A 25,995-nucleotide genomic window follows, 5' to 3' on the forward strand; every position below is an offset into this window, starting at 1 on the left:
ACCTCTGACACTTAACAGCATTGTTTCGAAGCAGAATTCCACGCTTTTTGGTGCCAAAGCTAAGCAAATTCATGACGCTAAATTTTTTTCGAAGGTATGTAGCTTCTCTATGCAGTGTGGCTCTTCAAATGCTCGAGAATGTGTGGCACCAACGAATGATTAAGAGAAATGGCAGGCACTAATTCTTGATTTCTTTAAGCCTTTAACAGCAAGTTCCAGCAAATGACAGTTTAAAGGTAAAACCACACTGCTTTCATTTATTTTGGTAGTTTCCTCAGTGTTACCTTTGCTTGGGTCTTGTGCTTTCCTTTGTAGACCAGTGAGAAACACATCAACAGGGTTCTACTACGAGTATAACTGGGCAACTTTAAAAAGTCATCAAGATAGCTTATTGAGTCGATCGATAGGATACTGACTCGGTGGTGCAAATCTCGAAAGTGCTGAATTTACAGGTCAACCCAGTTTTAAAGGGAACACTATAACGTGTGGCTATCACTTTGCTGGCGCTCTTGCTGTAGCAGCAGGCCAACACTACGTCACAGGGGTGTAGGCAGGTGCCAGCACTACCAGCCGCACGTCATCTGCTACAAAGCCAGGTGGTTGTACACCCACCGGAGAAAAAATCCTGCACTTGCTCTACACTCCCATGTACCCTTTAAAAGTGGGCCGAGCTGCACCTTGGATGGCATGAAAAAGTACCTTTGTCCACAGTATGTTCCCACTAATATGCTACATAGCATTGACGAACTCCTTCAATTAAAGGAATCTCAAGGGCCATCAACTTGAGCAACAAGGAAAAGAGTGCCTGTGAAGCATACAAAAATTGTCTGTTCACACCTATGTGAAGCATTTCATTACACATTCCTTGTTTCCCTCTGAGGTGCAAATAACGACGTACAGTAACAGATAACATTAAACGCACCTTTTCACCCGTCTTCATGTAGAGGACCACAGGTTCTTGCTCTGCAAACCTCTCCAGTGTTCTCTCAGAAAGCAGCTCCAGTTGCTGCTGAAGGCTTGCATCCTACAATATGAAGAAGGCATGAATAAGACACTCGGCAATGTCTACACAATGGTAGTTGTACCACAGTGTGTTCTAATGAAATAATTAAAGTGCACTGGTACAATACCAGTGTACAAGAACTGAACCCCGGTCCAGCAAGTGCAAGTTCTCCAAACAATCACGGCATGAAAACGCTTTTCAACCGTTTGCCAGTGACTAACAGAACTAAGCTGGTGGCTCAGTTTTACAATGACAAAAACCATCTGCACTTTCAAGTCAGTAGCCCAATTTTACCGTAAGTAAACTGCAGCTCAAGTAATTAAAGTGTATACCATCAAAAGGCACCTCTGTGTATGCGTGTTACTTCAAAAACAGTGCAAGAATTCAATTGTGAGGCATCAATATTCAGTACAGCTGGCATTGCACAGCATGCACTTTCATCCAAAAAATGCAATAAGCAAGAAGCAAACTCAGGCTTTGGGAGCAGTCAAGGCTGTCTGTGTTTGCAGACATCAACACTTCTTGTCCTGTCCCATTGGAAACAGGATCCAGGAGATGGCTCTTGTTAAGACACATCAAACAGAGCTCCCATTCACAGATACATATAGGGCTTCCACAGAGAGTGGTGCCACAAGGAGCAGTCCCTCCTTCGGTTTTATAGAAACCTTGATAAGAACAAATACGGAAGCATAGCTGGCAGTTTCAAGGTACTGTTAGCTACGTTTCCGTATTTGTTCTTAAGAAGGTTTTTATAATACGAAAAAAGGTACCACTCCCTGTTTATGTCTTTCAGCTCCAGCTAACACTGTAGGTTGATGACCTCTAGCTACACTGAGGAGCTGCAGTCTTCCTGTGTCACCGGAAAATGGCTGACAAACAGATGGTCGCTCCGTTTTCCATCTCCAAATGAATTGAGGCATTGCTGAAACTGCGCCAAAAGGTTCTCAACATACTCAGAAGTTACAGTGTTGCACTTTTTCTTCCCAATGCATGAAAGTTTATTTTATAGTTATAAAAAGTTGTCTGATGCTAGCAATTACTAAAAAAAAAGCCACTTTCGTTCAAGTGTCTAAAATATTATGCAGAAGACATTCGCAATTATTGTTCGTAATGATTCGTAATGTAAGCAAATAGCACATACAAACAAACAAATCAACAAATGAACTAGTGAGCAGAAGTTGCAATCCTGCTATATAGCTTACATTTAAGCACGTATGAGAATGTGACCACAGTTTTCTTTAAGACGACTTTCCCACTGAGTTCTCAAACATGCTTATCGGCCATCTTGTTTGGACAGCAAAGTACCCTGCATCATTTTTTACTTTGATGCTGTCTTCGCAAAGCTGTCCACTTTGATGGCTTTGTCAGAATCGGAACAAGGCTTAAGGTGACCGCTGTCCACTCAGCTGTATACTTTGCCATCTATGGCGACTGTTGGAACACAGCCAAAATTGTAGCTTTTTCGTCGTATGGCCATTTGCTGATTGGAGAACCAGTGCACTATAGAAGTCCGAACTCAGCCAGATGCCACTAAGTATGTAACTGTGGGTTGCATGCACCCAACGGGCCAAGTGTTGTGCAACCCTTCCTTACAGTCGTTAAAATCTGCAAGCAATTGTTCTGTTCTTAGAGAAGAGCAGAACATCGAAGAAAGAAAAGCAAGAAAAAAAAACATTCTAAATTGCTTGCAAAAGCCCATGAATGGGTTGTGACCTTGCAGCCTCTCCATGACATCCGAGATAGTCAGCCCCATACAAGGTTATTTCACACAATGGTAATTTCGAGGTCGAAACGGAGCATGCCTTGTGCCAAAAATTTTGTTAGTAAAACAGTATCAAGGGACGAGCATGTTCGTTGGTAGAAACGCCTAATAACACCAGTCAAACTGTGCGTGTTTATCTTGAAGTGGAATGGCTCACCAAGGTAAACAGCACAAAAAAATTAACATGTCCTATCATTCTGTCTTCGCTTTCCGGGCTGTTTACTTTCAAAAGCCATACTGAACCAACTAGTTCAGCGTGGCACACTTCTTCAATTGCAGTAATTCGATTTTTATTATCAGCCACTGACTGACTAAGAAACCTTAGCCAGGATGACGTATGCCAATGGATGTAGTAGTGGCCAATGGTGTTGTTCTGTCATGCCTACTAGCTTAATGAATGTAAGAACGCAGACGTAACAGTTACATGCAGGTATATTAGCAGCATATTGTTTCGAAAATGAGCTCTTTATTTCAAAAGTTCATAAGGACCAATTCATGTGTCAAATCAAATTGTGGTATTGACGTACCAAAGAACCACACAGAGGCTGCGAGAGATGCAAGCAATAGGGGAGGGTTTCCAGGTTTTTCTAACATGCGCCTAAACTAGTACACAAGTGTTTTATTGCAATAGCAATTAGGTATATGGACATTTGAGGCACATTTGCACCATCAATGTTGTCATGGTGTCCTGCTATCAACAACGCACGTGTGGTCTGCACATGGAGGACTACGAGGCCTCCAGGGTCATGGAAAGCCTCTGGCTTTATAAGTGATGAAGCGAAGTGGAAGCACAATTGCACTTCACTCAACTGGTTTTACCGGAGCCACGGCAGCATTCTGGTTTCCACTGCTGACATGAGCATTGTGTGCACGTACATACATTAACGTTTCTGCTGAGCAGCTGTGTGCATACCACATCGTGGTAAACGTCGAGCTAAATTTATGTTATCCTTTCTTTGGACAGTGAACAACACCGACCGTGTTCCTTTGGTCCCATTTTGTGCGCCACTGAGAAGCGAAACCTGCAGCAGCGCTGGCACGTTCCTCATCGCACGAACATTTCAAGACACATTCAGCGGAACACTAAACCTTGCTATTGATCTCAATGCTTCACACCTTAGTACAAAACAGACACTTTTTTTTCGTAATCTTTTTTTTTTTTCATAATCTTCCATTACTGGAATACTGTGGCTTGGAATCGAACCCTCAACCTTGTGCTCAGCAGCAGAACATCATGTGCACTGAGCCACCATGGTGGGTCCCTTCACATGCCAATGCAAGCTTTGCTCGGCAGTACCTTCGGCCTCCCAAACCATTGGCCGCTCTCCGAAGTCACAAAAATGGAAAAGAATTGCTTTTTTTTATCTCTTCAGAGCTGTGAAAAGCTTTCAGCACTAGTAATGACCACACAACCTACCTTAATTCATCATTACATGCACAGCAAGCTTTAAGTTCTAGCACGAGTGGTGCAAATGCAAGCATACATACATTTTCGAGAGGAAAGTTTTTTCCCGAGACATCCAATGTTGTGTCACCATCAAAGCCATCAAAGTCCAGTACGAGGGTCGTTTTGGGGACCTTGAAAGGGTTCACAGGTGCTAGGCTGTTCCAGGGGTCAGACTGCAAAACATGGAGATATATTAGCCGACGCAATGTCATTAATTGCACATGTACAATGGATGCTGCAATCTTCATTATTTGTAAACAAAGTGCCCATACTGGGTGCCAAATGTCATAACATGCATTCTATTTTGTGCAGGCAAGACAACGTTTCTCTACTACGAATGAATAGTATACATTTCCATGAATGTGCTCACATTAACGATACCTGTACATCTTGAAGGGCCATCTTGCCTTAAGGTAAACAGCTGATATTTGAAGTGCTTTGTATTCTCTTCAAGCTACAGCAAGACATTTTCGAGGCAGGAGACAACCAGCAAAATATTAACAGGAACGTAATGCATTGCAGGTGCTTCCACACTTATGATCTATAACACTACCCCATGAGCACAAAAAATGACATAGTGCATCCAAAGCTCTCACTACAGGTACCAAGCATCTCAAAAGTGTTTCATGACACACTTCACCGGTGTGCTGCCGAGGTCAGTAGCCATGAGACATGCAAGTGCACACTAGGCCTACGAAAGCTACAAGGGTGGCCACCAATGGCAGCCCATTTTCTTTTTCAACAAACTGGCACAGCAGCCAAAAAAAAAACAGAATAAGTAACTATAATCAATTTGCCAGCTCACTCAGAGGCTATCGCTCACTCCTTGTTTTTTCTTTTCTTTTTTTATTCAGAGAACACTGGCATTTTTTTATTCAATACGTAAAAAATCTTGCATGTCTTACTCTAGGCACCCAAACCTCGCCGAGCAACCTACATTTACTGTCCACATAGACCTGTGCCAGCTGTGCAAATTGTAAGACGTTAAAAATCATCAGGTCTTGAGATCCTGAAACCGCACAGTGGGTTATGAGAAGCCCTGTAGAGGAGGGCTGTTTTGAGCACCCCCTTAACACTCGCCCAATGCACAGTATAGGAGCGTTCTTCCATTCCAACCTCATCAAAATGCTGCCACTGCAGCTGGGCATCAAACTAATGACCCAGGCACGTACGCAGGATTTTTTTTCAGGGGGAGGGAGGGGACGTGCCAACCCAAGGTAACTTTTACTAGTACAAATGAGCACAATGCCCACCATTTGCCATATAGACGCGTAAAGCCACTAAAGAGAATTGAAATAACGTGTATCTCACAGATACGCTTGTGAGATACACCTCTTCTTTACTTGGAAAACAAAGAACCACATTAAATGGACTCACACATGAAAGATGCGCAGGAAGAACCTTGCCAAGAACAAGTTAACCAGCGAAAGTGCAAAATAAAGATTTCTAGTAACGTTTCTTGAATTAGCTCTGGAAGAATTTTAGAGAAATGTTTATCTGCGGTACAGTGACAGTTCTTTTGCGTCCCTCATTTACTGCTTTACCAAGTAGCAAAACCGACTCGTGTTTTTATTTGGGAAGTTGCATAATGATGCGTGGTCACCAGTCCCATGCAACCGCATAGAGCGCAGGATGATGCAGTTCTAGACGTACTGTGCCCACCGCCAAAGGTTAACCTCCCCCGCCAATTAGCACAGCAGGGTAATGACTATGTCAGATGGCTCATTTGATAACTGCAGAAGCATCATTCAAAACTCACAGAATTGTTCTCCAGTTCAGGCGGCATTTTCTCTACTTCCTTTTTAAATAAAAAAGATGTTGGTCCACAAATATTTTCACAAACAATTGTCGCTTTTCCTCCCTGTTTGGCTGTTGCCTTGGCTTTTTCGCTTAGTAGATCTCTTAATTTCTCATCTCCTTGCGACTCTTGTTTCCAGTTGCCAATTTGGCCCTAAAAGTGCTGCACATTAGGAAAAAGATGAGACGAAGTAACGGGTGACAGTCATATTGCTTATGGGTTTAAGGGTTATTGCAGGGTCTGATGATCGACGCTGTTTTGCAATATTTTATTTTCCACGTGATCTAACCCATATCGCGGATATATGGCTCCTGGGATCTGCCAGCGTCGCGGCGAGCTGTCACTTGAGGAAATAATGAAGCAAGAGGAAAAGTTGAACACAATTGGCGTTTTTTCCAGCCACAACTCGTTCCACGAGCATACAGACCAGCCAACTATGAATTGAATCCCTTTTCTGGCCCCTGCATCAGTCTAAACAAAGAAGGTTGAACTAACAAAGCAACAGGGATGCGCATGATCGTTGAATACATGGCGAGATAAAAATTGGGTTGGGCATAATAAATAAAATATTATAATTAAAACAATAAACAACATCCTTCCAGCTGCAATAGATGGCGACAACTGAATTAATCTTGAGTTAATCGCGCGGGCACCAAATAGATGACAAAACTGGCCTCCGCACCCCAGGAGATGCCGATAACTACCGCCATCCAAAAGGAGTGAAAAAATTGAGAACTATTCCAATCCGTGAAGATGGCATGGCAGCGAAAGCTGATGACAGTCAAAGCTCTCAAACGAAAAGCAACCTGTTTCACATCCACTGCGGATCGGCCTGAAGATAGTGCAATGCCAGGCCGACCCACAGTGGAGGTGAAGCAGGCGTTAAGCACTCCCCATATGTGGGCCCATCCCGAAGATTCCGAAGGGTGCGTTATAGGTTCCCGAATCCACAGGGGTATGTGCCATTGGTCTTGGGCCCTTTTTGCACTACCACCAGGATTGGCCCACATCATGATTTTTTCTGTTGACGGACGCTGAAAAATAACTACGGAAGATAGTCATACACTGCCTTCGCTGTAAAAGGCAGCAGAATGTTGACCGCCAAGTAGATTTATTTGTCGATGCTTTAGGAATGTGTGTGAGGAGCGGTGCTTTGGGCGGATAGGGGGGGGGGGGGAGGGCACCCTTGGTACATTCCTGTAATGACCTAATGTCTAGCAGAAGTACGTCATAGGCACTACAACTCGGGAAGCAGATGACCTGTCCTAGTCAGATGTGGGCACTCAGGCTGGCCCCTAAAGCTTGTCAATCAGAGAAACCAATCGAATCACGCGGTTCTCGGCATATCTCGACAACAAGAGGTCTCGTGACAGCACCCTGCGGTGGTGGCTGTATCTACGGTAGGCAGCAGATGCAGTTGTGAGCAACTGTAGCGAGTTTATTATGTGAACAGCAGGGCTGGAGTGGGCAGTCGTATGCTCCAGTCTGGCCGTGCTACGTGGTGTGGATCAGCCTTGTCCTGCAGGGACAGTAGACAATCTAAATTGAGTACTTTGAAATGTTATCAATAGCTAAATACAAAGCGATGTCTGCCAAGGTGTTTAGCCAGGAGGAGCCTGGTTAATGTTGGCGAGGAGTGAATGCACGGTGGCCCGCGTCACTTGTAGATGCTAACCACCATTCTTCATGAGGCGCAGCAGGCACGTGGTCCGGGCTCAAGTTTCCCATGGTTCAAGGCAAGTTGAGCGTTCAAAACGAATTAAAATTAGCGAGACCCAATGGCTACAACACTGATAGGGAGTGTGACCAAGGTTTCATTTGTACGTGGGCAGATGAGGCCGAGTGTGGACAGACGATAGTCGGCTTCTTCCAGTAGTGCATAATTCTTATTGAAATTCACTGAGCAGATCTTTGCTTACTTCAGCTTGTTTAGTTAACTGCATCAATTATACATAATTAATTATTACAATGTAATCCTACTTCTATTACACAGTAATATTCTTCTATTACAGTAATAGTAGGAAGAAGCACAATGATCCAAACACCCTTCTTGATTTATGTCAGCTATTGGCGATAGCAGGCATCTATGGGAATCATGCAAGGCGCCGGCAGCTTTGAAAGTTCACTGAAGCTATGTGCCAAAGTTGTGCAGTGGGTTATGAGGGATGCGATAGCTGAGGGCTCTGGATTAATTTGGACCACCAATGTTTGAATACAATAAATTGCTATTACTCCTAACATGCATCTAAATCGGTATGCACCGTTTTTTCATTCTGCCCCAATTGAAATGCAGATGCCATGGTTGGAATTAAATCCCACAACCTTGTCAGTAACAGAATGCCACTTCTACCAAGTCACTGCAGCAGGTGGATTGAAGTTATATCACCATGAAGAACCCTTTACGGCATACCTTGAAGAACTATTAGCATGGCCTAAGTCGCAAATGCATTCTGCCTGTTTGACGTATTGAAGCACAGAGCATGCTTTTTCAAGGAGTCAGTAGACAACAAGATAAACAAGTGTTGAGTGTTTGTTACTATACTAACAGACAATTTTCTGTGGCAAGGAAAGGAAAGCTATGGAGGCAAAGCATGCAGATGTAAGAGTGTTTCTTAAAAAAAGTCCCACATTTTCATGTGCATTAGTTTAAGCTGGAGAAGAGAAAACAAAGACCTGATATCAGTATTTCATTGATGCCATGTGGCAGTTTGTGGGAATCATGTTTATGAATCTCTGCATCCATCCATCGAGAGCACAACGTCACTGAATGTTTCTGCCATCATTTTATTGTGAATACTGAGAAATAAAGTGTTAATTTATTCCTTTGAAACAGATTTTTCTGTCTTCATGTCTTCAGTTGCCCGTGTCCTTTCATAATAACTAGACATGTGGTAGCACAGAGATTTTGTTTTCAGAATCGGGATTAAAAGCCCAAGCGAAGACCATGGAGACAGTGCTTACCGGTTTAACTGTAAAACCAAGAATGCTCGACAGGACATCGCCGATCTGCGACGACTTGATGGTCTCGCTGGCCACAAATTTCACCGCCTGAGGAGCGAGCGGAATGAAGACCCTTTCGGTCGCACATACTGCACCCACTAAACCTGCAAGAGAGACGGAGCGACACCTCAACGGACTGGCCAGAAGAGCCCTGCGCCCACAGAACGGTCACATCAAGCAGTTCACGTTTACATGGACTGAATCAAATGACGCCGCACTTTACACGTTAACATTTTCGGGTTCTCCTAGATTCACTAACAGCTGCAATGCTTGCAGATCGCCGTTATTCCATTCTAACTGCAGTTACATACATGGTTACATGAGACAACACTCGTGCTTATCATAGCGCCGGCCGTCTTTATGGCAAACAACTCAATGAATTGAATTTGATAAACGATGGTGAGCGTGTATTATTCCTATTAGTAAGGGTAAGGCGGAGTAAAAATTCTGCGTGAGCGTCTCGAAAATAATATAAAGGTTGTAATGAAATGATTGAGAATTAGTGTAAAAGGTACGAAGAAAGCTTCACCGGCCGTAAGCGAAACAATCATGTGACGCGAAGCGCTTGGGCGCTGTATTTACTACCGCCTTCACAGGGCTGCCCCCGACTGCGATTCCAAAGTTCGCTTTTAAGACTTTGTTTCAAACGATCCATTAGAAAAAATTCAACTACGATGTTGGCCGAACGTACCTAGGAATACTAGCGTTGAAAGCTGCATTTGAGCGACCACTCTGCAACCAGCACCTATGGCAAGCAAACACACCGACCACAGACGAAATAAGCCGCCGCAATTTCGGAACTCGGCTAACAGATGGCGACGCTGTCAAAAACACGGCAGCGCGTTCTGCCGATGGTTATGGAACTACGTTCTGCGTAAAATTGTTCATGGCGCGTCAGTTCTCTTGTCTGCTAAGCACACAAAGTATAAGTTTGCTTCGTTATGGACTTATAAAAATAAGAAATAAGTGTTTTGGCTCATAGAGAAGTCTTACATTTATATCTTTAATATTGTAGGTGGTGTCCAAATCTAAATTCCAGCTACAATTGCCTCCAAGAAACAGTAGCGAATCTCAAAAGCTATGCTTTTAGGTGCTGCATGCGCCACAAGTGATTGTGAATTAAGATTCCCCACGTTTTCCACATTATTAATTTGCATGAGACGGAGTTTACACCTTTTAATTAAGCTTCAATGGTCTTCAGGACGCAGACAATGTATACGGCGCATGTTCTGAGAAGAAGAAGCCTGAAAATATGGCAAATTATCTCAGTTTTCACCAAACACGCCACAGCGCGGCCGCGCCGCGAAGCACTCTATCTGGGATCGGTGCGCGCCGTGCGAGTGAATGCCGTAATCACGATCGCTTGTCAAGCTCTCTTTCGATCAACGTTTATGGATACCTTACTTTCGACGTCGTCGTCAGAGCAACCCTGCAAAAGGAAGTCTAAAGAGCATTGCAGCGTACCGTACTGCACATCTACAAGATGGAAAAGTCATGAGTTGTCATTCCATCGTTTCCCAAAAGTCAACGAGGCGAAGAGAAGGCAACTATGGATCCAGAAACTACGGATGGGCAAGCCCGTAACGCCAACTATGGTTGTATGCTCGCGGCATTTTCAGCCAGATGACTACTTCTTCCCAGGTAAGAGAACTTACTTGACCTTGCGTTTGTTTGTTTGTTTGCTTTAACTAAATCGATCTGCAGCTAAAGCTAACTAATTTAGAAGAACTTGTTGGGCGAGCAAACATTTTTTTAACTGCGCGAACAAACGACCACAGAGAAAGGAAACAAGGACAGCCGGAGTCTTGCAACTAATTTTTTTTTCCCACAAAGTACAACCCAGAAATATAAACCACTGTGCGTGCGCGGCAATAAAAAAAATTAAAAGAAGATATCTTTCTGTTCATGCAGTACGCAACCTGACTAGGCTCATTAGTTAACCTCATCTCACTGTTGTGCAGATAAACTGAGGTTTCGCCGGCACAATCATGTCCCTTCTTTCTTATCATCACACAATCGTGTCCCTCGCGTAACTCTCTTACGAGCGAGTGTACGACATAAGAAAGAAGAGACATGATTGTGTCGGCGACACCTGTTTATCTGCACAACAGTGAAATGAGGTTTATTGATGAGCGTAGTTAGATTGCGTATTTCATGAACAGCAAGGTGTGTGTGTGTGTGTGCGTGCGTACGTGTGCGTACGCGTGCTCATGTGTGTGCGTGTGTGAGAGAGATTCTGTTTTTACACCACGTGCAGTGGTGTATTTTTGGGATGTACTTATATGTGGTCCATGAAAAATAAAAATTAGTTACACGTCTGCACCTACCCTTGTTTGCACAGTTAAAAATTTTTGCTAAAGCTAAATATTTTGCTTTGCACAGTTGCCTACATCACTCCAGTCAGAAGTATACAATGATTTTGCTAGTCACCGTGAATCACAAGCTGGTGCTGTTGTCACTAGCTTGGCATTCTTTCGCTAGGGTCACTCTTCTTTCACACTTAAGCGACTTCTGATGGAATCAGCCATGGTATTCAGCATCTAACTTGCTCTGCGATTAATGGAGTGGTGGTGCATGTTTCAGCTAGCGATAACAAATCTTGGATTGTTCAAAAAGCATTGCATGCATGTATAGCATACTTCCTTAAAGTGTTCTTCAGTGTGTTTTTCATGTTCCTATAGTAACGTTGCCGGCAAACCTCGCTAATTGCATGCATCGTGCGGACAACCGCATATATACACAGAGTGGCGTGTTACGGGAAGCTCGGATCAAGTGGATCTGACCTACTGATTGCAGGGTTTGTTATGGCAGAGAACAGGAAAACGACGAGGAATCACTTTGGTTCAGAGATTGTTGCGTCAATATTGCGTTTTAACTAGAATGAGGTGTGTTCATTTGCAAATGGTATTTTGCACGAAGCGGCTAGTGTGCCTGGACAGTAGCTATTCAGTTTGACCCAGTAACATCTTTATGCTGTCTTGATCACAGTGTAACATATATGATAGTATTATTTATGGCCTTTTAATTGGACTTATTGGGTATATCAATTGTTGGGAATGCAATGGTAATATCTGCCATTGTTGCAATTTTTTTCAGGAATCTATTGCGCTCGCCGTGTGCTCAAGAAAACAGCGGTGCCTAGCCGGAACTTACCTCAGTCCAGTACTTTTGATGCTTCAAAGGCAGCAAGATGCCAGCAGCGGGATGAAGAGAGGCTTCGCAGGAGGCAGCACCGTTCAAAGGTGTAGTGTCATACAGTAAAAAAAGGTTCCTGCTTTATATTTAAGGCCCCATACATTAATCATCATCATCATCATTAGCCTATTTTATGTCCACTGCCGGATAACGGCCACTCCCTGTGATCTCCAATTAACTCTGTCCTGCGCCAACCGATTCCAACTAGTGCCTGCGAATTTCCTAATTTCATCCCTCCACCTAGCCTTCTGCTGTCCTCAACTGCGTTTCCCTTCTCTTGGTACCCGTTCTGTAACCCTGATGGTCCAACGGTTATCTAACCTGTGCATTGCGTGACCTGCCCAGTTCCATTTTTTTTTCTCTTAATGTCAATTAGAATATCGGCTATACCCGTTTGCTCTCTGATCTAAACCGCCCTCTTTCTGTCTCTAAACGTTATGCCTAGCGCTCTTCGTTCTATGAACCTTTGCACGGTCCTTAACTTGTTCTCAAGCTTCTTTGTCAGTCTCTGCCCCATATGTCAGCATTGGTAAAATGCAGATTGTGCACTTTCCTTTTCAATGATAATGGTAAGCTTCCAGTCAGGAGCTGACAATGTCTGCCGTATGTGATCCAACCCATTTTTATTCTTCTGTGAATTTCCTTCTCATGATCAGGGTTCCCTGTGAGTAGTTGACCCAGGTAAACATACTCCTTCACATACTCTAGAGGCTGACCGACAATCCTGAACTCCTGTTCACTGGCCAACCTATTCACCATTATCTTTGTCTTCTGCATATTAATCTTCAAGCAAGAAGCAAATATTTGCAGGCCACTTGCAGGTATTTGGATGCCGTGCCTGTAAAAACTTGAAATGACTGTGTATGAAAGGTGTGCCATTTTATTTACCTGTATCACCATCACACACGCTGAACCTGCAGGCATCGTTCATATATTTATGTCCACAGCAAGTGTTAGCAGCGTTGCTTTAAGTGCTTGCTAAGCGATCTGTGAGACTTTGATTACTGCATAGATACAAGGCATGTGCAAATGTCCGACTCACTTTTTGCAATGTGTTTGAAAGTGTATTGTGTCTGACATTGGTGTACTTTCTGCATGTTCCCTTCGCACTGGATACTGAAATATCTGTCGAGTGGGAAGTTTTTTTTCTTTCTTTTTGTTGAGATCTTTCTCCATTCTTTATGGAAATAAAACTGAAGTTGATTATTATTGCACTGCATTACCTTGCTACAAACTGCTCTGACTGTACTGACTAAGTGTTTAGTCATTCGAGCTCTGCATTTTATAAAGGCTTTATGTTGACATTGAAGCTGTGTGCTTTCTCATTCACTTACAGAACACTTCAGAACATTAGAAAATTTTGAAATACTTAATGCTGATGTTGAGAAACTGTCTGCAACCATACATTCTTGTACTGTTGTTTCTTGCACACTCTAGCTACTGAGAGGTAATAATTGTTAACTATTGTGTCATCATAAAAGCAAGTTTGTAAATGTATCTTCATTCATGTCAATGCAGAAAGCAATAAGTGGTGCTGGATCATCTACCTCTGGCACACCTGTGAGCCCAAATGAGAGGTACACAAAGCCAGACACACTGGAGGTGAGTATGTGCAGTATTAACCCACAGGTGCTCATGAAAGCAGGTGGGTCATGTGTGCATGAAAGGGAAACTTTGACACACAAGCTGCAATCACTTTGTTATCTAGGTGGCATTTCATGTGCCCGAGACCTGAGTGATACAGTTTCCATGTTGTGTTCCTTCAAATTAAGAAATCACCATTAACAAGCTGTGCTGCAGTGAGGGTACTCTTTAGTTGAGTAACACAGAGACTGCACATTTCTCTGAGGACAGTAAGCACTTTCCAAATTAAGGATTGCAATAACTCTTTAATGCACATCAAATAGTAATTAATGCTTATGTAGGGTATGCTGTACAGCCAGAATAAGCCCACAGGAGCATCTGCGTCAGCAGGTGTTTGGTGTGTTGTAACACCAAGAACTGGAGCACATGGGGATTTAAACTCTCCTAAGTCTAGCCATGTGCGGCTTGGCCATGTCTAAGGAAAAGGGGATAGTGGAGGTTGAGCTGATGCTGAATGTTTGGACCTTTATGGCCCGTCAGTCGAGGCAACACATTTCTTTGGCCTCAACCTCAGCTTCACGTAAACAGCACCACCGGACTGATCCATCGTGGGGGAAATCGGTAGTTGCCTTTTCTTGTCTTCCTCTCCAATACTCATCCTTCTCGATCACTTTCCGTCCCTCCTTTCTGCTCTTCACTTCATTTAACTTGTGATTTTCTAGGCAGCAAGCATTAACCGTGGATAGCGTAACCATTCTGGGTTGTACCATGTTAGGTTATAGCAGTAATGCACAACTGGCATTTGCAAGACCTGTTTTGCATGTTCTGCAGCGCCTCCTTGTTGGGCTCCAGGGTGGGTGGCTGGTGTTACTGCAGGCATGCAGGTGGGTGTCCTACCTGCCAAAAAATAGATTTGTCGAAGTGACGCGTCAAGGAGCAGCGTCACAATGACTTTCGGCAGCTGTCTGGCCCGCTCTCGGCGAATGAGCAACAACGCCAACAGGCCCCTCGGCAGTTGCAGTTAACACTGATCTGCCATCCAAAAGAGCCCAATCAAACTCCGGGCTGGTAGCCTCCAGGGTTTCGTCTATAGAGACAAGGCCTTCCCCATTCTTTGCAGAAGTGGCCGCCCAGTGCCCCGCAAAAGGCAATGGACACGGCTCCCAACCAGACAGCACAGCCAATACCTAAGGATTGGCAAGAATCTCTTGACTGCTCCAAAAAAGATAAACGCTGCATCACAGGGCCCGAAAAGGGCTCTGTAAGCTTTCTTCTCTTAAACACACAGCACAAAACTGTTTTTCATATGGACACTCAAATAATTCATTGGTACGTCAGAGGCCGTTTTCACAAACTTGATGACATTAAAGAGCTCCTTTGCACATTTAGTCCCAGGGTGCTGTGTGTTCAAGAAACAAACACATTTTCTCGACTATATGCTATTTTTCATAACGACTGCAGTGACACTGCTGCGCCATCTGGTGGTGTGACTTTCATAGTAGACAGAGGCATTGCCTGTCAGGAAATAAAACTCTGTACGCTCCTAGAGGCAGTTGCTGTCCGAGCGGTGTCGTTTGATAAGTTAGTCACTATCAACTCTACATACATCCTTCCCAGTTGCAATGGAAGAGGGCATCTAATAGAAAATTTCCTCTTTTGTGATAGCCTAGAAGATCAGGCAGACTTTCTGGATGAACACTTTGAATATATGCCAAACGCATCGCACTACACCAAACCTTTCCTGGAGTTCAAAGAATATGCAGAGTGACAGCCTCTCGAACGCAAATGTGCACGAAACAAGGCATACAATTGACCATTTAGTCTTGTCAACTTCAGGCATCTCTCAACTCTTGCAACAACTCGGCACCAGGTGGCAATTGTATAACGTATGAAATGATTAGGCATCTACACCCTGATACTCTAAATATGCTCTTAAGTGCTTCCAGTACCATGTGGGAAGCTGGCTATATTCCATCCTCTTGGAAGTAAAGTATTATTATCCTTATGTTCAAACTAGGCGAAGTCCCATCATTAGCCAGCAGTTATAGGCCAATAGCATTGACAAGCTGTCTTTGCAGATTACTTGAAAAAGTGGTAAACCGGTGCTGGAGCTGTGTTCTGGAAAGCAACAAAATCCTAGACTCCCTCCAATCTGGTTTCAGGGAAGGCATATCCACAATAGACAACCTTGTTCACATTGCAGCATACGTTAGAGATGCTTTTGTACATAAGCAGTTCTGTCTCACAGTGTTTGTAGACCTAGAGAAAGCTTATGATACGACATGGCGCTTCAAAATTTTCGGAGATCTTTCCACGATGGGTGCCTATGGCAACATGTTAAACACAATCAAAAGCTGTCTGTCTAACCACACGCATTTTGCATCAGAGTGGGCAGAGCTTTATCTAGGCCATTCACCCAAGAGACTGGGATGCCACAAGGGTCCATGGTTAGTTACACACTGTTTATTGTACAAATGAATTCCCAGTATGCAGTCATTCTACACAAAATGTTTTATTCTGTTTATGCCGATGGTGTGCAGATAGGCTTCAGATCATGCAATATTGCCATCTGCGGATGACAAGTGCAATTTGGAATAAACAAATTGTCCAAATGGGCAAATGAAACTGGGCTTAAACTAAATACCCAGAAAAGTACTTGCATACTCTTCTTAAAAAAGAATGGCCTAACACCAGTGCCAAGTATTGCGATCAAGGGAGATCAACTCTCTGTGAGCAACAAACATAAATTCCTAGGACTCGTTATACACTCAAAGCTTACTTAAGCTTATTCCCCATATTAAATACCTGAAGACAAAACATGTAAGCACAATGAACCTCTTAAAGCTTCTATCAAGCACAACTTGGGGTAGTGATTGAAGATTCTTTCTGAACTTGTACAGGAGCCTTGTCTCCTCTCACCTTAACTATAGTGCTGTAATCTAGCACTCTGCAATGCGAAGCACACTAAAAACTTGGAGGACGCTTAAGCTTTGCCTTTAAGAGTGGAACGCAATAGTCTTGCGCTAGCTGATTCCAACTAGAGCTTGCAAATTACCTCATCTCATCCCCCTACCTAACTTTCTGCTGTTGTCGAATGTGCTTCTCTTCCCTTCCCTTGGCATACATTCTGTAACTCTAATGGCCCACCAATTATTTGCCCTACGCATTACATGGCCTGCCCAGTTCCAATAATTTTTCCAGTGCAGCTGTCCATGGCTAGGATTTCGGGATTTCTTCGTGGTGTAATGTTGACAGAAAACAGTGGTGTGCTGTGCAGAGCAGAGCAATGGCTCATACCCCCCCCCCCCCCCCCGTAAGGCAGAGGCTACAAGCAGTGACTCCTCTCAAGTAAAAAGGGGTTTGTGCGTGAGTTTCTGCATAACAGCATTATGTTTTCTTGTATGTTCACTTACAATCCAACGCTATCATGTCTGTAGGTTGTGCATAAGTTGTACCTTGCAAAGTTTCTGATGCATTTTACTTTGAGAAATTCACTTATAGTTCACTAACACTTATGTGCCACATGAAGAGTCTGCATTGTTGCGGCTTGGGATGATTTTTTCTGACGAACAACGTCGCCGATGGCGGACGCAGACACCAACACCAGATTTTCGGTGACACAGCGCCCTTAATGCTCTCGCGTTAAAATCCCAAACCCTGTTCCCTATTTAGATATCCACCTCATGACTGATGCTTTCAGGACGTGTGCTTCGAATTCCCATGCAAGTAATGCCCACCTCTTTGAATAATCCAGCTCAAGAACAAGAATTATGCTATCTACCACGTGCGATTTTTTTTAAAATTCTGTAAAACTTAAGAATAATCACCCAGTATATTGCAGAATTATGTAATTGGCCCACATTGAATATGCGCAAAGCTTCCTGAATGTCTCCTTTTTCCACTGTATCAGAATAGATGCTTTAACCGATATTGACTGCAACTTATTTATAAATTGATTCACTTGTTTAGTAATTTTTAGCTATTTGCATGGAATCCCATGCGGTGTAATACCATATCCTAGGATGGACATTCCTAGGAACTCGTATATTAGCATTCGTCAGTGCAAAAATTTAGGTATTTACAGAGAATTCATACTATGTAATGCTGTATCCTAGGACTGACATTCCTGCGGAATCACGTTAGCCTTCATCAGTACAAAGGAGTACAGCTTTTGATATGATGTAGCTGCAAAGTGACTGTTTGCAATTTTTACATACCTAATCAACATGGGCATGCCATGACACAGTGCTGTCAAATTCTATGGCTAAGTACCTTGCACTTTTGCCGTTTTCAAGCAGTGTATGTGTACAGTTATAACAATATGTCACATGCAAGCACAGAGGTAATGTCAAGTTTAGTTTCTCACTATTATTACGAAGACAAAGCAGTCTTGCTCTTTGATGTACTTACGAAAATGTGGCGTTTTTGAAACCATTGCAATATGTTATGTACATCACACAGCAAATAATTAGCTGCTCATAAGCTTTCGTGTGCCATCGCTAGTGACATGTTGTCAGAAAACTGAAATAATTATAAATGAAGGAAGAGCTTTCCTAGGTCATCAACACGGCATGCATACTCAGTAGTTCACTAAACTCATCACCAATTCTTATGGTTTATGATTTCAATAGTCGCTCTAAAACCACTTCACAAATGCACTGTGAAATCCAAAATTTTGAATAAGAATAAGATAAGAATACCACAGTCAAGAGGTACCAAATGCTTTCTACAATGATCTATAAACAGCATAAGTGCTATCTCATTGTGATCAATCCATGAATTAACAATTTCAGAGAAGCTTTCTAGTGGTGTAATTGTGCTTTGTACTTTCTTGAATCCATGTTGACATTTCGCTAGCAGACCTTTTTTTTTCACAGAATGTTGTAATAATTTTGGCGAAAGACTCTATATGATATTTGATATTACTGGAAGCAATGATATTGCTTTGCATTTCAGAACATCACCTTCTTTGCTTTAGTATACACAGGCCTAATAACAGATACTTAAACTTTCTTGGAATATACCAGTCATAAAGGCCTTGTTTATGATATGCAGTATCATCTCTTTGAGCTTCACAATGTTTGTATATGTCTGAAGGCTTAATACCATTCATGCCCCCTAACTGGCTTAGTGATGGGTATTGAGTTCAATATGTTCCTAATATCATTTTCAGTCATTGGTAGGAGAAACACCAAATGTAAGCATGATGCAACATTGGCATTCTCATCACTAGCGCTGTCGTAAACTGAAGAGTTTTGCAAATATTCTACCAACTTTAAAAAGTGCTTGATGAACTCAGCTGCTAGGGCATGCGAATCTGTCTTTGAAGTTTACTTTCAGTTTTTCATCAGTTGTTAGCTTCCCCTGTTTATTCATTAATTCATTCAGTATCCCCCATGTTTTCCTTACATTCATTTTTTTTCTATGAAAGTTCTTTACTAAAGTATTGTTTCTTTACTGATCTCAGGTTTGACGTTACCTTCTCTTGAATCATGCTATACTTTTCTTTCAATGACATATTCTGTGGTTCCTTTCTGCACTGTTTCTACATACAGTCTTTCTTTTCACAAAGCAGTTTCACAAAAACAGCATCGGTGAAGCATGCTGTGCACCGCTGAAATGTGTAGGGCCTTGACCATCACTCTGCTTATGTAGGCCTATAGACCTTTGTGATGTCCGCCATTATATAGTTGTCTCGTTCTTGAAAATTTTTGAACGAAAATGTTTTAGTTTCAGCACTGTGCATTTTCAGAATATATTATAAGTACATTTCATGGCTCTTGTGGGTGCAGCACTTTTTGAAGATATGTTTCAGGACTATCAGATTCTGTGAAAAGACTGGTGTGGAAAGAATATATGATAAATTTTGACTCGTTTGTAATATTAACTACATTTATGTAAAGTGGCTCACATGTGTGTGTTATGACACATGAGCAGACTTGTGGTTTGTTGTGTTAAGGCCACAAATAAGGCCACCATTATCATACTTTTCATACCGGTAACTAACAGTGTGCTTATTTCAGCACTACCATAGAGGTCACAGTGTAACATTAGATATTTTTGTATTTACGCTGCTGCTTCTAATGTAGCGTTTTATTTTTTACCACAGTTACCTTGTTTTCTTGTTGATTTCTTTTTTCTTTGTTTCAGTGTACTTGCTGAATCCTCCTTTTGGCATTACAGCTCGTTTTAATCACTGAAATATAAGTTGCGGTTTAGGTAAAATGGACATCTGCTTTAAGAAACATGCTTGCTGCACTCATTTTCTTACTGCAGGAGACACCCCGAGAATATCTCAAGTGTAAGAGTGAGGAACTTGTGGTGAACGTGTACACTGGAAACGAAGAAGAAGTGGCAGAAATCCTGGCCAACATGAACTCCACCCAGCGGAGCTACTGAAAAGACTAATACAAGTTACCTCAGGTGACTTTGCAAGCAGCTTCGTTAATCACCGACAACGTGAACCCACCAACTGGATTTTCATCACATCTTCTTTACACACGTGATATACCATGAGAGAATTCTGAATCTCTCAAGCATACACTTGCAACGAATGAGAGAATAGCCTTGACAATGATGAAGTACAAGCACAATCGGTGTACGACTTCCATGAAAAACTTATCTTGTTCTCTTGCCACATGTACCAGACTAATTTTGAACAAAACAGAAGTTCTGGTTAAAGTGTGTTCAACTGTCATAGCTTTGTCTCCAGAATATCTGATTCTTTAGAACATGACCATCCATATTAAAGTGTACCAAAAGGCATGCTTGGTGGTGGATTGCACAGAAGTTCCACCACAAGGACGTCCCTCCCTGTTTGTTTGTGCACAAAAAAAAACAGAAATTCCCGTTTCAAAATCGAAATGCCTGCAATGTGGTTTGCGGACTTACTCATTTTATTAAAGAGAATATTTCACATGCCAATTAATGATTATAGTAACACTCGGTCCTGATGGTGTAATGGCATTTTTAAGTAAAGCATATCATGGGAAGTCATGCCGCACTTGCGAGTGAAGCACATGGTAGGTTACCAGACGCAGCTGTATTTGAGAAAAGTGGAGACTTAGATCTGTTCTAACTAATGCTGGTGATGGCTGATGGTGACTATTAGTGCAAAAAGCTTGTGAGAATTGTTTAATTAAGATCATCAGGCCACCATACAAGAAAGGACAAAAAACAGTCTGGCAAAACAGGAGCACCAAGAACACAAAGCATTGCATTGGCAAGGACGTGTAGGGCCTGCCTTACAATGTTTTTCAATGTACTTACAACACAGATACCCTGGAGCATGCTCAACTTGTTGAACAATGTGATAGTAAATGCAATTTTTGCAGCTCGACCTTCTGTAAGGGCTATTTTGTTGCTTGCTTCGGAGCTCTCCGTTTATGAAGAACTTGCATTTTTGCTTGCGTGCAATCTCTATCAATGAAAGGTCAAGAGTTCAGGGGAATACCTCAAATATCATGGACTGGCCAATTGCTTTGCTTCCCTGTCCATCCTGTTGTAAGGCAGCTGCTTAGCTGCTTGCATTCATAAGGAATGTGGTGGCTGGAACCTCCTTTCAAGGAGAGGTGATGGAGAGATAACACAACTAGTCTGGTTGAATTGCATGCTTCTTTCAATGGAAATGCTCAAGCAACTGCACGGTGTCACAAAGGTGGACAGGCGTAGCACAAAAGGAGGACAAGGTAGAGAAAGTGATTTGCTGGCACATGTCTTTTTTTAAGGCTCACTTGCCACAGCATTCTTAGGTTGTCATTGCATATGGATGTTAACGATTCCTTAGCAGTTGAAGTTTAGCGAGCTCTTCAAATGCTTATTATTGTAACGTTGTATCACAGTTACCAATCATTCTTTGTAACGTGAATTTTTCTTGTTTTAGTCTCTTGTATTGTCGGAACCAGGCAATAAGTGTGTTCTTTATCGGAAGGCTTTGAAATATTTTTTTATTGAGACAGGTAGCACTGAAGAACATAATGAAAGAACCATGCTGTGACATCAAGCACATAGGTGAAAACAGTGCATTTTCTTCTGTAAACGTTTATGTATGTTGTTGTGCTGTCATGCGCTAATAAAAGGCCAAATTCAGCCCAGACTTTGACTCCATGATGCACACTGTTATTTAATTTTTTGCCTTTTTACATTATCCTGCCTCAATTAATATATGTCAAAAGCAAAGCTGTCTTTCACCCCACATTTTTTTTCTAATTTGTGGACAATTGGGAAACTGATGTGGTCAAAATTAATCTGAAGCCCTCCATTATAGCATCTCTCATAGCCAAGTTATTACAGTAAAATCTTATACCATACCAGTGCATTGGCCTTATACACAAATAGTTGCATTTCGATGGAAATAGAATGCAAAAATACTTCTGTACCAGGCATTAGATGCACATTAAATAACCTCAGATTGTGAGAATTAACCTGAAGTTCACCGCTACAGTCTGCCCCATAATCAGATTTTGATTTTGGCACCTAAAACCTCAGAACTGTTCTGTATTCATGCTCATTTTGTAATTAAAGACACCAGGTCTTTCAGCACATGGACCTTACAAGTTTTGCTTATGATCATAGGTCGGCAGACTAGTGAGTTGACTCACACAGCTAGACTGAACCATAAGTCTGAGTGACTCTGCCTGAGTAGAATTTTAGTGAGTGAATGAGCCCGACTAAATAAATTTTGGCGAGTCTGAGTTTCAGGGAAGCCCGTCTGAGTAGAATTTGGTGAGTCTGAGTCTGATTGAGCCCTGCTAAGAATTTTAGTGAGTCCAAGTAAGCCTTAAGCAAAAAATAAGTTTTGTGAGTCAGTCTTAGTGAGTTACGATATATGTTGCCGACCTATGGTCAATTTCGAAAAAGCCATCATTAAGCTTGTGGGGACAGCAGGGACATGAAAAGTTTATCCAAGCAGCATGCACCATACATTGAATGAGTGTATCAAGACAAAAAATAAATTACGAAAGAACTCATCTCATGATGACAGTCGACAGTAATGCAATTAGCATTCGAGGAATATACTAGTGACACACCGAATTCTTGAAGTCGCACTTACTTAACATTTATAGTGGCTATTCTGAGCCTTCCATTGCTTCGGTTATACGTGACATACTCCAATATCATCCCACTTTGCTATGCCACTCACTTGCCAAGGTCGACCCATAAGCATGGCGGTGGCGGCATGACGATGACTGTATGATGCCGATGCAGCGACAACGATGGAATGGCGAGGAAGAAATGGCACCGATGGAACAACAAGTGCAGTATAACAAGGATGGCATGATGACAATGAGATGTCGATTTTTAAACGATAACGTTGGTGACGATGTGAATACAACAAGGCAATGGGATGAGGATGGGTGTGTGATGACAACCGGATGACGAAGCTGGAATTAGAACGACGGCACGACCATGATGGCATGACGATGACGGTATGACAACAAATGCATGATGGTAACTCTGACAATGATTGCATGACAGTGGTGGCATAATCACAACTGAATGATGACAGTATGATTACGATAGAATGGTGAACAAGGAATGACATCGATGAATCGACGAAGGTGGTAAGACGATGAAGCATTGCAACAATGGGATGTTGTTTTACTTAAGTGATGACGATGGTAAAGCGACATCATGACGACGATGGCATGACGAAGTTAGAAGGACAACAATGGAAGGACCGTGATGGCATCACAAAAACGGTATGACAGTGTAAGCATGATGATGGCTCTATGACGATGACACAATCAAGACAATAGCATGACAAAGGTATGAGGACAATGGGATGATGACAAGTGTTTAGCTGGTAGACAACTTGGCCCACTTGGTTGGCATGGATGGATAGATGGATGGATGGATGGATGGATGGATGGACGGACAAGGTCAGGTGGGTGGGTGGGTGGGTGGGTGGGTGGGTGGGTGAGTGGATGGGCTCAAAATGGCTGAAGTAGGCAAAGTGTTGTGGCACCACTGAGGGCAGCGCCCCAACCCAGATAGCACACAAAGTCTTAAACACGTCGATTTCAGGAATACACCAGGCAAACGGATTTCTGACCTTTTTCGACGTCTTAAAGACGCCTCGGACTAGTCAGACTGTTTCATCGTTAAAATTGCTTAGGAACCTTTTTCAAAAAGACTATTTATATCATTGGAGAGCTTTAGATTAGGGGGACGCAAGTGTTGGGGCCCCCTAGCGCTGGGGCGACAGTAGTGCACATGCGCAGTACTGACGCCTTAAGTGCAAGGGGGCCCCAGCCTTGCGTCCCCCTAATCTAAAACTCTTGATTGTCTTCTCGAAAGCATCTTAAAACCAGGTTTTTAGCGGGAATGCTGGTTTTTCTTTTTTTTTTCACGGGGGAGTCAACCTTTCTCCGCATCCGTTAAGACGATCGAGGTCCTCGAGAGAGTTGCAGCAAGGAAGGCCGAGAGCTGCCTGAGTGCTGCTCGCCATATTGCGAATTGCGTCATGCGCACAAAAGAACTTGGAATAATGTGTTGATTCTCCCCCTTCTGTGAACCTTTTGGTCTGTACATGGTGAATTGCTTATTGCTAGTTGTTGCTAGCAGATATTCGAGTTTGGGAGCCGTCGTCAGAGGTGCAGTTACTCGTGATTATAGCATACCGTAAATGATAAGGTAGCGCTCGCATTCATGTCCTACCAGTGCCACCTCAGTATGTGTAGCGTTGATGCTCTTATTTATTTCAGACGTCTATTTAGCTATTGTATCGTGAATACTTGAAGTAGAAATACGTCTTGAAAGCTGTTAATGTTGCTAATTTTAGGTGGTGAGCAAGTACCTGAAGTTGCGCATTTACGTGCACACTGGGGTACGATCGCTGACAGGCCCTGAGTTACTCGGAGACGCAGTCTCACATCTGTGGGAGACAGAGCACATCATTTCCAGGATAATCCCTGGTCCTATTTTAATGAAATCTGTTGGATTTGAGAGAGAAAGTTAAATTCTAGTGACTGTTGGAAGTGGAATTTCGATTTAAGGCCTGAATCTTGTACCATATGCCGTAGGTATGTTGGGGATTTTTCACCTTATACAGTGCTTTCATCCCTAGGCTTACAACCGCTCTCAAATCGCCCACGCATGGAATCACTGGAGTTCTTGCATTGCGTTATTAACTCCTCTTGCCATATATATTCACACTCCTGCAAGACCATATAATATTAGAAGTCACCAACACTTAAACATCGCACCTTATTTTGCCCATACGGACACTTTTAAATGCAGTTTATTTCCATGTGTAATCGAATACTGGAATTATTTGCCTGGTCCTACTCGTTCTCTTCCTTTAAACTTATTCTTGGTGGCCATCCAATAGTTTCGGTTTGTATTGGTTCCTATTGTTCGTATTACTCTTTATTATTTATTATTTGTCATTGCCTTTCACGCCCACTCGTGCAATAGCCTGACCAGGCTGCACAATGTACAAATAGAAATAAATAAATGAAAGAATTTTTAAAAATTTGAAAGCTTGAAAAAGATAGAAGCAGGAAGTTTACAAATAAATAGCTTTGCATCAAGAAGAGATATCGCGGTTTTGTAAGCGGCATGCATTATATCTTTCAAGGCAGACAATGTCGATATGTCAATTTATATCTTGCGTGAATTCATTACATTGTGCACAAGGGTTCTGCAAAAGTTGTATTTCCATACTACTAAATTTTTTTAAAGATTCATGAATAACATATCAATTTTATCTGCTTTAGATGTACTATTAGATGTAATTCACATAATAGTGATATTATTTTTATTGCTGAGTTACAGAGCTATAAACTTGATAGTTTCATTTTTTGAAAATTTTCGATTTTTTCACATTTTTTATTAAAAAATGACGACCTAAATCAATAATTCGAAACCAACAGTCACTAGATATTAGGTTTTTATTTTAAGAGGCAGCTTCAGCTTGGGTGCTCTTATATGAATACATGTAAAAGGAGAATTCGTTTCTGTCGGCAGCCACTGCACCAAATTTCACGAGATTTGTTGCACTGAAAATGAAAACTTAAAATCTAGTGACTTTCGGTTTCGTATTATTGATTTAAGTCATCATTTGTTTATACAGGAACACTACGCCTGGCGCCTACGGCGCGCCACACGTAGTGTTCCTGTAGCATAACTTTACCGGCACCGCTCCCACCGCTATTCGCCGAGTGCTATCACGTGGTGAAAAATGACGTCAAATGTTCAACTGC

At 42.4% G+C, this 25,995-nt stretch overlaps 2 protein-coding genes across 2 annotated transcripts in view; one reads left to right on the top strand and one right to left on the bottom strand.

Annotated features, from left to right (window-relative positions):
* Positions 1 to 9,839, bottom strand: part of ATP6AP2 (ATPase H(+)-transporting accessory protein 2) — a 48,210-nt gene extending 38,371 nt beyond the window's left edge. The window contains exons 1-4 of the mRNA XM_065431266.1: positions 9,702 to 9,839; positions 8,972 to 9,114; positions 4,254 to 4,385; positions 923 to 1,024 (exon numbers count right to left, since the gene is read on the bottom strand). Coding sequence (XP_065287338.1) covers positions 923 to 1,024; positions 4,254 to 4,385; positions 8,972 to 9,114; positions 9,702 to 9,729 — 405 coding nt within the window. The 5' untranslated portion in view covers positions 9,730 to 9,839. The remainder of the gene's footprint in view (positions 1 to 922; positions 1,025 to 4,253; positions 4,386 to 8,971; positions 9,115 to 9,701) is intronic.
* A 450-nt stretch (positions 9,840 to 10,289) lies between these two features.
* On the top strand, positions 10,290 to 21,884 carry LOC135901453 (peroxynitrite isomerase THAP4-like). The gene is made up of 4 exons (XM_065431268.1): positions 10,290 to 10,651; positions 12,107 to 12,252; positions 13,724 to 13,807; positions 20,066 to 21,884. The coding sequence occupies exons 1-4, from the start codon at positions 10,402 to 10,404 to the stop codon at positions 20,186 to 20,188; spliced, it is 603 nt and encodes a 200-aa protein (XP_065287340.1). The 5' UTR covers positions 10,290 to 10,401; the 3' UTR covers positions 20,189 to 21,884.
* Positions 21,885 to 25,995: the final 4,111 nt, after the last annotated feature.

This window comes from Dermacentor albipictus, chromosome 1 (genome assembly GCF_038994185.2).
Source record: "Dermacentor albipictus isolate Rhodes 1998 colony chromosome 1, USDA_Dalb.pri_finalv2, whole genome shotgun sequence".
NCBI classification, from domain to species: domain Eukaryota; kingdom Metazoa; phylum Arthropoda; class Arachnida; order Ixodida; family Ixodidae; genus Dermacentor; species Dermacentor albipictus.